At 38.5% G+C, this 13430-nt stretch overlaps 1 protein-coding gene across 1 annotated transcript in view; it reads left to right on the top strand.

Moving 5' to 3' along the window:
• Positions 1 to 4986, top strand: part of LOC122554458 (actin-related protein 2/3 complex subunit 5-like) — a 29052-nt gene extending 24066 nt beyond the window's left edge. The window contains exon 4 of the mRNA XM_043699522.2: positions 4418 to 4986. Within this exon, the coding sequence (XP_043555457.1) occupies positions 4418 to 4480 (63 nt within the window). The 3' untranslated portion in view covers positions 4481 to 4986. The remainder of the gene's footprint in view (positions 1 to 4417) is intronic.
• Positions 4987 to 13430: the final 8444 nt, after the last annotated feature.

Consider the following 13430-nt stretch of genomic DNA (forward strand, 5'->3'; position numbering starts at 1 on the left):
CATGTGGGTGATAGATGAATGGGAATTGGTGTAGGTTAGGACACTTGGAGCAGAGTTTTGGTTGGCCTTATTCAGTGTCATCAAAAATGTTTAAAATATCCTGCTGTGTTAGGTGGCACCATAGACCAATTGAGGTGCTCAGTTTTTCCTTTGGTTTTCAGAATGCTTTTATTTTGGTTTATTGTAAAGCAAAGCTGTAATGCTGAATGATGCATTGGCAACTCCAAAATTAACTTTGGATTTTCTAAAGCTGGCATCCAAGAAAAGACATATTTGCATTCAAATCCAGGCCAATGTTTCCAGGCTCTCCGTGTTTGAATCCCTCCAATCTGGTTCCACGATTACCACAATATCGAAGTAGCTCTTGTCACCAAAGTCGAAAATGGCAGTTTATTTGGCAATGGCAAACTATATCTTGTTCTTGACCTGCCTGCAATCTTTGGCCATGCCATCCTTCTCCAATGTATCTGTACTGGACTCACTTCCTTTTTCATCAAATTATTTTTTTGATGAATTGGCTGAAATGACTCCTCTTTCCAGTTCTACATCATTGCCTGTAGTATCCCTCTGGGAGCTATTCTTTGTGTTGTCTTAGTTCTCATCTAGAAGTTGTCCCTTGGTGACATCATCCAAAAACACACAGTTTTCTCATATGCTGATAACACCCCCATCTCCTCTCTCAACCCTGCTTCTGTTTCTAAATTGTTCAACTTTTGTAGACCTCCATTATTGCAATTTAATATCAGAAGATGAAAACCATTGTCTTTCATTCCTTATCCAAATTCTGCTTGCTAGCTGTAGGATTCCACTGCTCCCTTGACAGCTGTCCTGCTCTTGTTGACTTATTTATTATTTGATCCTGAGATGGGCATCCAACTGCATAGTAGTGCTATCTGAGAGCTTGTTTTGACCTCTGTACCATTCCTAAGTATGCCCTTTGCTCAGCTGCTTTTGAAATCTTCATTCAAAGTTGTCTTATCCACATTCTTGAATGTTCTAGCAAACTCCTTGCTGTCCATCCGTGTCCTAAACTCTCGAATTCCAGCCCTAAAGCTCTCTGGCTTTGGCATGCTCCAAAAATATCAGTCTCATTGACCAAATTTTATTTAGTAATGCTCCTGTGTGCTATACCAATGCACTATTTTATTTGTTATCAGGATGTGCACATCACTGTTTAGGGCAGCATTTGTCGCGATCCCTTATTGCCCTCGAAGATGGCGGTGAGCTGCTGTCTTGTACTGCAGACAGAGAGACACAGACTGAGACTTGTTGGAAACTTGCGAGTTCCCACGCATCTGCTGCCTTTGTCCTCCTAGATGATTTGAGGTTCCAAGTTTCGAATGTGTTGTCAAAGAAGCATAATGTCAAAGTACAAGCCAGGAGATTTAACAGGGATTTGATGAAAAACATCTTCAACCAGAGCGTTCTGGTGTCTGTAGTGCAATGTCTGGAGGGTAGCTGAGGCAGGAAACCTCTTGACCCTTAAGTACCTGGATGAGCAGTTGAAGTGTTAGAACATTCAAGGCTGTGCAAGTAGTGTAGGTAGAAGTAAACTTTTGGCAGTACAGACTTGATGGGCTTAAGAGCCTCTTCTATACTGTATTATTCTGGGTCTTGGTGAGTTACTACAGTGCATATGTGATTGTGGAAGTGAATGTTGAAAATGGTATTTGAAATTCTAATCAAGTGGGCTGCTTTGTCCTAGATGATAACCTGCTTGAGTGTTGTTAGATTTTAACCCCTTCAGGCACCAGAAGACTATTTCACCACATTCCAGGCTTGTGCCTTATAAATGATGGGCACGATGAGAAGACATGAGGTAAATTATTCACCTCAATTTTCTGAGCTCAGACCAGCTCTTCCAGCCACAGCAAATAAATAGATAGTTCAGTTTCTGTCCAATGGCAACGCTCAATGTTGATAATGATGGATTCAGTGATGAAAATGTTATTGAATGTCAAGCGAATATAGATTCTCTCTTGGAGATGGTAATTGCTCGATACTGGAGTGACTAGAATGTTATATGCCTTTATCAATACAAGCCTGGATATTGTCTAAGTCTTACAGCAGATGGATATGGACTGTTTCAGCATCTGAACTCCTGAATGGTGCTGAATATTGTGTAAACATCCCTACTTCTGACCTGATGGAAGAAAGTTCATTGAAGCAGTTGAAGATCGTGAACCTAGGGTGCTACTGAGAAATTCCTGCGTAGAATTATTATTCCCTAGCTTAAAACCTCCATAAAATGTATGCAATTTAGTGCATATCTTTGCAGACTATTATATCCTGAATTTAAAGCAAATGGACCAAAAAATCTCAGATTGACAGTAGGTAGCGCTCATTTGCTGAGAGCACTGAAGTGGAAAAAAAGCCTCTGATTTCCTATTTGGGATTTCTCACTGGATCTAAATAAGTTATTTTGTCTTTTTAGTTTTGCTCAATAAGATGAAGTAAAAGTGACCAAGGATGCAGCATATATCATTACGTATTTTATTCTTGTAATGATTTAATGAAACAAATTTAGGATTTACGGTGACTCATTGGTTAGCACTGCTGTCTTACAACACCAGGGACCAAGGTTCGATTCCAGTCTCCAGTGACTGTGTGGTGTTTGCATATTCCCTCGTGTCTGTGTGGTTTTTCTCCGGGTGCTCCAGTTTCTTCCAACTGTCCAAAAATGTGCAGGTTAGATGAATTGGCCATGCTAATTTTCCCATAGTGTTCAGGGATGTGTAGGTTAGATGCATTAGTCAGGGGCATGTAGAGTAATAAGGTAGGGGGATAGGTCTGGTTAGGATACTCTTTGGATGATTGGTGTGAACTTATTGGGCCAAATGGCCTGTTTCCACACTGTAGGGATTCTATGATCAATACATCTTGTTTGGAATGATTATACCATGCGTGCACGTACCAAGCCCACACAAAGATTGCAATAATTGCTTACACAAATGTGAGTGAACAGCATATTAAGCTCCTGGTGTTTCAGGTGCTCAGAGCAAAAGCTTTTTCACTGTTATTGGTTCCTTCAGCATCAGTAAGGTTAGGGTCATGAGCATAAAATAAACCTTTAGTAACTTATCAATTCAAATAGGTTTAATTATGGTTATAAGTAAGGATTTCTCTTAAGCAGGTGCTGTTATTAAGGGGTTCATTGCAATTGAACTGAACTTATGTCATGACTCGTTTCTGCAATTGTTGTATTACATTTTATAAGAAAAATAAGGTTGTATTTTACAATAGTTGAAAATAAATTCAAATGAGGTAGAGAAGCAAATAGGTCTAGGAGTACAAATATATTCATCAGTGTAAGTAGTGAGTTAATTTTTAACAATTTTATTTCTCAATTCCATCACTCTAGAAATAGTAGTTATGCTAAAGTGATACAATCCTTGATTATTCCATATTTGGAGTACCGCATACAAATGTTTCTGGTCAGGTTTCTGGTCTCCGTATTATTAAAAAGCATAACGATACTTTGGAGAGGATGCAGAAAAGATTTCCAAGAATGAATCTTAATGTCTGGCTATACCCATAAAAATGCATCTCTTTTCTTACTGAGAGAAAGCTGCTTTGTGACCTGGGAGGGGTCTTTCGAATGACATAATTTCCACTACAAGGAGTCACTTCAATAGAAGAGATTTACTCAAAAAAAAAGAATTCAAAAGGAACTAGTTCATCCAGAATGTGGTGACAGCGTAGAGCACTCTCTACCACAAGGAGTAGTTGAGAGAACTGGTGTACAGAGGAACCTTGATTATCCGAACAAATGTTATGTTCAGATAATCGAATGTTTGGATAATCGAATGCCGGATAACATGTTAGCCAAGCATCAGGACCTTGCGATCTTGTCCGGATAATCGAATGCTGAATAATTGAGGTCCCTCCGTTTATGTATGAAAGGAGAGGCTGGATAAGCATATGACAGAAGAGAGTAGAGTATTATGCTTGTGAAGATAGCCTAAAATACCAGGTTGCACAGCATGATTGCAATAGATGAAATCCTCAATTTGGCAACTGATCCTTGTCGTGAAATTCCACGATAAATCTGGGTAAACCTAAACCGCTTGATTGGCTGGAGAAAATGAGGCCACTTGCTCCACGAGTAGGTCGTGATGAACAACTAAAACTGTGACTGTTGCCATCCAAGTCAGACCATTATCCAGATACTGAACTTCTGTCCCAATAGATCCATTTTGAATGGAATGACAGCTAACATTGGGTATGAGAAATTATTAATCCATATTACAATGTGGGGAATTGTTTGTGGAGATCTCTCCTCTTGTTGAATACCCCCCCCCCCCCCCCACAACCAAAAATCAGCCAAACCCAGAAACAAAAGTTTGAAACTTAAAAATTCAAAGCAGAATTATTGTTCAAGTAACTGTCTGATCATTTTGAAAATCTTGTTCCTTAGGTGTTAGCAGCTGGAGGAGTGGGATCTGTAGTACGAGTTCTAACAGCAAGGAAAACTGTTTGAGCAATGGAACCAGGAGCCACTGTCTGGTACAGAGAAATTGCTGGTGCCGAGACCAAAAGAACCAGTTTGTGCAACACTGGAGTCGTATAATCTCCTTTTTCATTTAAAAACAAAAATTAGCTTGCTTTTATGACCAGTCTGGATATGTAATTAGCTCTGTTTATTTCTGTTAACCAGAATCAAAGGTGCAATTTAATCTGTTTTATAAACTCAGTATTTAGTACAATTTTTGTATCCAAGCAAGAACTTTTCTGAAGCTCAGTTTTATTTAAAAAAGAAGTCTGGCCAGAAAATTGGAAATTCTTCTGTGCAGAAAATTGTTTTTACTTGTATAATTGAATAAAGGTACTATATATGAATGTATGTTGCAGACACAAATATATTGACTAAAATTTAATGCATTCATATGCAATTGGTTCCACATAGTTGTTCATGAGTATTTTGCATTTGTAACTGGGATGTGTAGCTGAAGACAGCTAAGCTATTAAAATATAAGTTTGAAACCATGTCTTGGTCGATAATAGTGTATATTGAAGTTTGAGCAGGTTTGGAGTTAGCTGTTGATTTCTTTGCCGAGAGGCCAATATGACTGTCAAGTAGGTTCAGGAAATTGGTCCTGAACCCATCCTGGCGAGAACAGAGATCATACCCCATGCTTTTCGAACCAGTTTCATCCATAGTGTCTATCCAGTCAAGTGACACCAGCAGTTTGATTTGCACCTTGCATTTTACATACACATTATACTGAAGTTATTGCTCTCAATGGTAGAGACACCATTTTTTTCCCCCCACTTACATGGTTGACCAGGGATATCTCTTGCTGTAACCCACCTGTCATTGGTGTGTGATGGAAAGATTTACAGTTAATATTGAATGTGTTGGTTAAGCTAAGTTTCTGGCTCAGATAAAACAAAGAACTATGGAAAATCTGAAATAGGAACATAAATTTCTGTAGAAACTTAGCAGTTCTGGCAGCATCAGCGAAGAGAAAGTAGTTAACATTTTGGGTCCAGTGACCTTTCTTCCTGAAACTGTTTCCTACCTACTGAACCATAAGATCAATCTGGGGGTTGACTATTGTATTACAGTTATACCTAGGATGGCCGTAATGTAAACAGGTCTCAGAAAAATGGCTCAATCAATATGTGTGCAATATAATTGTACCATAAGTGCCAGACAGTACAAATAAATTTGATACTGTATCAGCATGCCAGGGGTTTTCAGTGCAATGATTATAGTTTTCCTATAATACCAACAATAATTTCATCCAGATATTGCAGACTTGGCTGGCTTAATATTTTGAAGCTTTAAGTTAAGAAGGAAACTGAAGCGAGATGCTTTTGCATATTTTAGAAGATGCAAAGTAACTTGTCATTTGAATTTATTGTCCATTAATTTAAGAACCCAATTCACAAATGGCACAAAAGCATATGACCTTTTTAATTAGTCTAATTATTTCAAAACGGTGCACTGAATTGATAGCAAATTTTAATGTCTGCTTAAACTGTTAGTTTCAGAATGAGAGGGGAAAAATGTATCAGCTGACCACCATTCAGCTCTCGGTTCATGTATTTAGTTGGGAGATGAATTTCTCCCCATTCCCATCACTGTACCCCACTGAACCATATTTTTGAACTTTGTTAATTCCAGCATTTAACAACTAGTTATTAAAATGCATATCAAGGAGCATTGTAACACTTCTTAACATCATCAAAAACCTATTCGTGACACTGACATTTAGTCCTAAAACCTAAGCAACTGACTATCTGTAGCAAACTATTTCACTTTTTATGACCGTGGTTACAATGTTCAGTGCTGAAAATGTGTTGCTGGAAAAGCACAGCAGGTCAGGCAGCATCCAAGGAGCAGGAGAATCGAGTTTCGGGCATGAGCCCTTCGCCAGGAAGGGCTTTCCTGAAGAAGGGCTCATGCCCGAAATGTCGGTTCTCCTGCTCCTTGGATGCTGCCTGACCTGCTGCGCTTTTCCAGCAACACATTTTCCGCTCTGATCTCCAGCATCTGCAGTCCTCACTTTCTCCTTACAATGTCCAGTGTAAAACAATGAACTGGGGCTAATTGTCAGTTGAAATGTAAGCTTCTGAAGTATATATTTTTTTAAAATTAAACATTTCCTTATTGATCACAAGAAAAACAAACCTGTTTTGATCGCTCAGTGATGTTTACATCAAAATAAAATGTATTAAATTGGAAATAATATTTTGTGGTTGTGGTAAGAATATAAAATAGAATATCCTTTATTGTCACATGTACTTCTGTACCTGGAGTACAGTGAAACATTTTACTATGCCATCTCTTATGGTGCCATCTTAGTTACAAGTACCTAGGTACAAACCTTACGTACAAAATAGGAATAAAAAGAAAAATAGTTGTCACTTCAGTGTTTAAAGAATAAGGTAGAAGTAAGACATTGTCAAAGGATTAGCATTACCATCTGACCCCAGTCCAACAACCATCCAAGCCTCCTGTCAGCTCTGTACCAGCTCTCAGCTGCTCCAAGGTAAAATCTAGGACTGCTTCCTCTGTGCCAGCTGTCAGCCAGGACTGCTTCCCCCACTTTGGCTGCTGATCCAGGATTACTTCCCCGTGTCAGCTGCTTTTCTGGGATTGCTTCCCCCCCTCGCCAGCCTCCACCCAGGACTGCTATTACAGATGGAAATATTTTAATCAAATTGCCATGTATGTGTTATCTTTAAGAATGAAATGCAATTAAAATACTATTACAGTTCTTTATATGGCCAGAATTTATTAATACACTTAATGTAAACTTAAGTTTTACAGTGAATTCTCTTTTAAACCACCTGGTTCAGGCGCTCTGACCAATGTTCAATATTTTAAAGTTCTTCCTTATTGAGGGAATGGCTTCGATGAACTGTGTGGGTGTGACCTTGCATTCTCCTGTTTCTGATTTAGAGAGATAGAACAGGGATTATACCTGTTCTGCATTCATTTCATTCATGACCAAACTAAATTCAACAACGTAATTTGTTCTTCCGTCATACTAAGTTTATTGTAGAACTATACGGAGGTTAATTTAATTTTTGAGTTAAGTAATTGGTGACCCTATGATTTTTGAAATTTTTTTGTTTGGGTGTGAATACACTGAGAAACCTAAAAGATTAAATCCTCGTTGCACTTGGACACAAACAAAAAAGAAGCACATTGAGTAATGCTTCATCTTTGGGTGTGGTACGCATTTCTTTGCATTGTTGGTGTCATCTATTGCTGCATTTGTTTCAACCTAGCCCCAAGTGGCAGGTCTACAGTGGGCATTAGCAACAGTAGTGACCTAGATAGGGTGTTTTGATGTGGTGTAACTAAGGATAAGTAAATTATCTGATATAGTGATTAAGCAATGAAGACCATGAGAGAATTGAATGGTATGTGCAAAGGAGTGTCAGCTATGCTAACAGTGGCTTTGTAGCTGCTGTACTATTAGACTGCTGGTGATCCTGGGCATTAAGACATCCAGCTGCTCTGGGAATGGTGTGCGCTAAGCTAAAGATAGATTAACCATGAGGAACGCTGTAGAGATGAATTAGGTAATTATTGATGCACATTTGGTAAATGAAGTCTCACCGAGCTTTGCGGTCAGACACTCTCAATACTCAACACAAGTTGCATTTTGCCAAAAATAAGAGAGATTCAGTCCATTGGTATCTTCAAAGTAACTTGTGTTGTATCTTGATTTAAATTCAGATGCAAAATAATCATGATTTAAATCCAATTAAATATAGAAATTAGATGCAAAAGTGTACAATTCCATGCCTTGTGATTGCCCTGCCATTCATTAAGATCATAGTTGATCTGATGTAACTTAAAATCCAAGTTCTTGCTTACCCTGAATCTCCCACTTCATTGTTTCACAATAATTGAGCTGATTCTGCTTTAAATGTATTCAACAAAGCTCTGCTACCTCCACCTTTTCAGGAACTGTTCTAACAACTCCAAACGCTTTGGCAAATAATTTTGCTTCATCTCTGTTTTAACTGGATGGTCCTGGCTTTTAAAGTACACACCTAGTTCTAGATAGTTCCATGAGAGGAAACATTTCATGTACTCTGTGAAGAACCATCAGAATGCCTCATTTCAATTTACATCCAGTAGACACAAACCTAGTCTGTCCAAGCTTTCATTAGGTTGTTCAAGCCCCCCATTCCATGTATTAGTCTGATAAACTTTCTCTACACTCTTCCAATTGTGACAATGCTGCTCCTTTAACATAGTTATGTTGTCTTTGGTTTTGTTTTCAGAGAGGTCATAAAAGACACAGACTCCAAAAAGTCTAAGTTGAAGTGTTTTAGGGCCAATTTCATTACAGCTAACAGATACTGCCTCAGGGGTTGTTGCAAGTATTGGAACAGCATCATTAAGTTGGGATGATCTGTTGGGTTTTTGGATAGGTTAAGTTCAATATTCTGTTCTCTTATGTTTGTGTTTCATTCGTCAATCTTGTAAATAAATTCTGTTTTTAAAACTACGTGGTTTGACCAACTGCATCCCTCCAGAAAAATCCATGTTACACCTGCTCAAAACAACTAGCAAAGTTGGGGTCTGGGCTACTTGAAATGTTTTGAGGGGGTTTGGCCTGCTCCATAACACAATGCATTTGCATGCTTCTTTTAGAAAGGTACTGAATACTCTACATCATACTTTAGATGTGGATTCACCAATGCAATGTATAAATGAAGCACAACCTCCCTGTTTTTGTATTCAGTTTCTCTCATGGGTGGCACATTGGTACAGTGGTTAGTACTGCTGCCTCACAGGACTAGGGACCCAGGTTTGATTCTAGTCTTGGGTTACTGTCTGTGTGGAGTTTGCACATTCTCCCTGTGTCTGTGTGGGTTTCCTCTGGGTGCTCTGGTTTCCTCCCGCAATCCAAAGATATGCAGCTTAGGTGAATTGGCCATGCTAAATTGCCCATTGTGTTCAGGAATGTGTAGGTTAGGTGCATTAGTCAGGGGTAAATGTAGAGTAACTGGGAACAGGGTTGGATGGGATACCCTGAGGGTCGGTATGGACTGGTTGGGCCGAAGGGCCTGTTTTCACACTGTAGGAATTCTACATTACTTCTAAATGATAGTGTTCTCTGAGCTTTCCAAATTGCTTGCTGCACAAGCAATCCACGTATGACAATACTCAGATTTCTTGGATGTAAGGTTTTTAATCTTTCAAAAATTTTTTTATTCTTCCTGCAAAAGTAGACCATTTTACATTTCCCATATTATACTCCATTTGCCACATCTTTTCTCTCTCAACCTATCTAACTTTGTATTCTTGTGTCTGCTTCACAACTTGCTTTCCTGCTTACCTTTGTGTCATTAACAAATTTGACAGTCACCTGTCCCTTCTTCTAAATCATTTAAATTGTAAAAGATGAGGTCCCCACATAAATCTCTGATATCCCTTGCTACATCTTGTAATTATTTCAGGACCCATTTGTGCAAACTGTCTGCTTTCTTTTAGGCTGCTGATCATCTTTGCCAATATGCTACACTCCCAGCATAGCTTCAGCATATTTTCTGCAATAACCTTTGCTATGGTACCTTGTCAAGTGCCTTCTGAAATTCTAAGTACAGTGCATCCAGATGTTCTGTTTTATCCATAGCATGTGTAACCTCAAAACTCCAATTGACTAGTTAAATATTAGTACTGTTATACAATATTGTCATCTGTAGGATATGTTGGCTGAGTGGTTGTGTCCCAGAGCAGATTTGCTGTGGTGTAGCGGCCTCCTGATTGCTAAAACACAGATTGCTAACTTTGCCAAACAGCAAGGGATGCTAGGTACATTGGCCAAGTAAAACTCAGAAGTCACAAAATCCACACACCACAGTGTAAACACAGCAGCTGGGTGCTAGTGGCACCAACTTATTGTAAAAGGTAACAGCTATGCTGAGCAGATATACTCCCAACAACTTATCCACTAAACAAAGATAAACCACCAGGTCCTGCTACATGGGGGGAAAAAAACAAACAGCATGCCATCCAAGTGATTGACATTCTTTCAAACTATTAAGTCAGTCTCCCTGACTGGCCAGAAATATAGAAAGTTTCAGAAAACCATCTAAAAAGGTATAAAAACAGGGTCCACCTGCAGACCTCTTGGACCTTCTGAGGAGACCAGTATAGCAAAAGGCCTGCTGACTACCGAGAGAGAGGTTGAGGGAAAGCTCACAGTCCCATAGAGAAAATGTGGCTGTGCAAATCTACAAGAGACTTGGGAATTATTATAAGCCTGGGGGTTGAATACGATTAGAGATAATATTTTATAGGAAAAGCTATTGTAACTTGTTTGCTACTGACGTTGGGACTGTTTTGCATTAATATTGGCTTGTGTTTGTAGTGATTTGACCGCTTTGGTATTGTGGCACACTTGGGCAAATTCATTCATAACATCCAGGTCAGAGTTGTCTAAATTGTTTAAGGAGGAAGTAGACAACAGCTGGATGTTATCTCTTTCATTAATAGCATCCAGCTTACCAATGTTTACTGATTATAGAATGTTCTTGTGTAAAGATCCACACCTTGATCGTGTGGATAATAACCAAGCAATCACTGGTGTATTAAGTTATTTTACAAAACAGTTAAGAAAATTATTCGGCTCTTTATGAATTACAACTCAGTCACTAATTGATAGAATAATAAAAACAAACAAACTGCTCTCTACATGGAAGAGTTTAAAATATGCCTGATTTTGCCCAGTAGTTTTGAATAACCAATAAAAGACAAGCTGATTTATTGGGGTTATCTTTTGTGCTCTGTATGACAACATCTTAAAATATGTTTTGTAACATAACCTGCAATGAATTATGCGCCCACATCCCAAGGACAAGTTTGCAAATGAGTTTGAGCTAGCGATATGGAATTTAATTTTTTTAACACTTGTTACAGAACCACATCATGTGCACTCCATGAAAAACCTTGAGACTGTATCTTTGTACCATAACAGTCACGCACAAGGTTTTATAGACTCAAACATTATCTTTGTTTTAAATGGATTAACTGAGTTAGGCACACCCACTGGATTTATGGGCTCTGCATCTATGATGCTCCCCTAACTTTCTTTCAAGTTAGTGCCCAAAGATATGTTTCAATTTCCACAGAGGCTGCTGAATTGGATAACACTGTCAGTCCTCTTACACAATAAACCTGTAAATAAGGTTATAGCAAACATGATTCTTTTTGGGGTGGAGTCAAACTCCAATAGCATTCAATGGACAATAAAGAACCTTCATTATTTGCTTACTCATCTGCTTGCTTTAAAATTACCACAGGGAAATACCTTGCAAAGCTTTTATTTCCAAATTGGTTTTCTGATGACCATACATGGCTGTCCACTGATGGTCTACACCATCTTCCTCATACAAGAAAATTTTGATTTTTAATCTTTGTTTTTATTTAAAGAGAAACTACTTTCATTATCTTTGAATTATCTGTACACACAGCGAACATAAAATTAAAAAATGGACAATATTTACTTGTCGGATGGCACAGTCGCTTGTGGTTAGTACTGCTGCCTCACAGCGCCAGGGACCTGGGTTTGATTCTTGCTTCAGGTATCTCTGTGTGGGTTTCCTCCCACAATCCAAAGATGTGCAGGTCAGATGAATTGGCCATGCTAAATTGCCCATACTGTTAGGTGCATTAGTGAGGGGTAAATATAGGGTAGGAGAATGGGTGTGGATGGGTTACTTTTTGGAGGGTTGCTGTGGACTTGTTGGGCCAATGGGCCTGTTTCCTTTCTGTAGTGAATCTAATCTAATCTACTTTGTTAAAATCCTCTGCTGAGAGTATTCTAAATATTTGGTAGTAACATCTTGTAGTCCTATTTATTATCCCACTGATTACATATTCATGATTAGATTGAACTAATGAGATGGTGGATTTAAACTGGAATCATCATTGTGAACATTTATTAATAACAGGCTGAATTTGTGCAGAGCTGATTGAGAGCAGGATGTGGTCAAAGCAACGCAGCAGAAACTGAATGACTCTTGCAAAGCTTTTCAAAATCTCCTGTTCATGTTAAGGTCTGCCTTCACTGGAGTTCTGTAAAAGAGTTGCTTTGAAATGCTTTATGTGCTGTCATTCTGCCATCAGGATACTGGAAAAGTCTTCATTATGAAAATGTGGAGAGCTATGTTCCTCATGTTTTTATCTGTGGGCTATGGTATGCAAACTGAAGCCTGTACTTGAGCCACCAGTAATTGTATAAAAGTTATGTAGCAGTGCACAGAAAACATTTTGCAATACTTGCAATGTCAGTACAGTGTATATATATAGATAAATATCACATTTAAACCTTGATTTAGAACAATAAGAAATGGTCCACTGAACTTAGGGCCACTGCATCTTCTCAAATGTATATCATTTGTAATTGAATAGTATAAAATAATCCTGGAGTCGTTCTCTTCATTAAGCAACAGTACATTCAAAATTCATGTGCTTTCATGGCTAGTTCTCCAACAATAGAAGTGCTGTGGTGAAGATTAGCTTCAAGGAGAGGAATTCAGGGAACCTTCTCCCATTCTCTTTCCAATGACCCTGCTGGAAATGGAGGGTATTAAGATACCATTCAATAAAAATACAAGTGCATAATACTGATTTAAGATTCCACAAACAACAGTGTTTGTGCTAACCTCCCACAATTACAGATAGCAAGCACATCTTAAAAACATAAGAAATATAAGTGGAAGTAGGCTATTCAGCCCCTTGAACCTCTTACATAATTCAGGAAGATGATCTGATAGTGGTCTCAACACCAGATTCCAGCATACACCCCAAACCTTGACTTCCTTTTAGATTAAAAATCTAATTATGTCTTTAATATATTCAGTGACTTGGCCTCCATTACGTTCTAATGTAGAGGTCATCAAGACTCTGGAAAAAGAAATTCCTCTTCATCACTGCCATAAATGGGAGAACT

The sequence above is a fragment of the Chiloscyllium plagiosum genome, unplaced genomic scaffold (genome assembly GCF_037043375.1).
Source record: "Chiloscyllium plagiosum isolate Xiang-an unplaced genomic scaffold, Cpla_swu_hap1 HiC_scaffold_9, whole genome shotgun sequence".
NCBI classification, from domain to species: Eukaryota; Metazoa; Chordata; class Chondrichthyes; order Orectolobiformes; family Hemiscylliidae; genus Chiloscyllium; species Chiloscyllium plagiosum.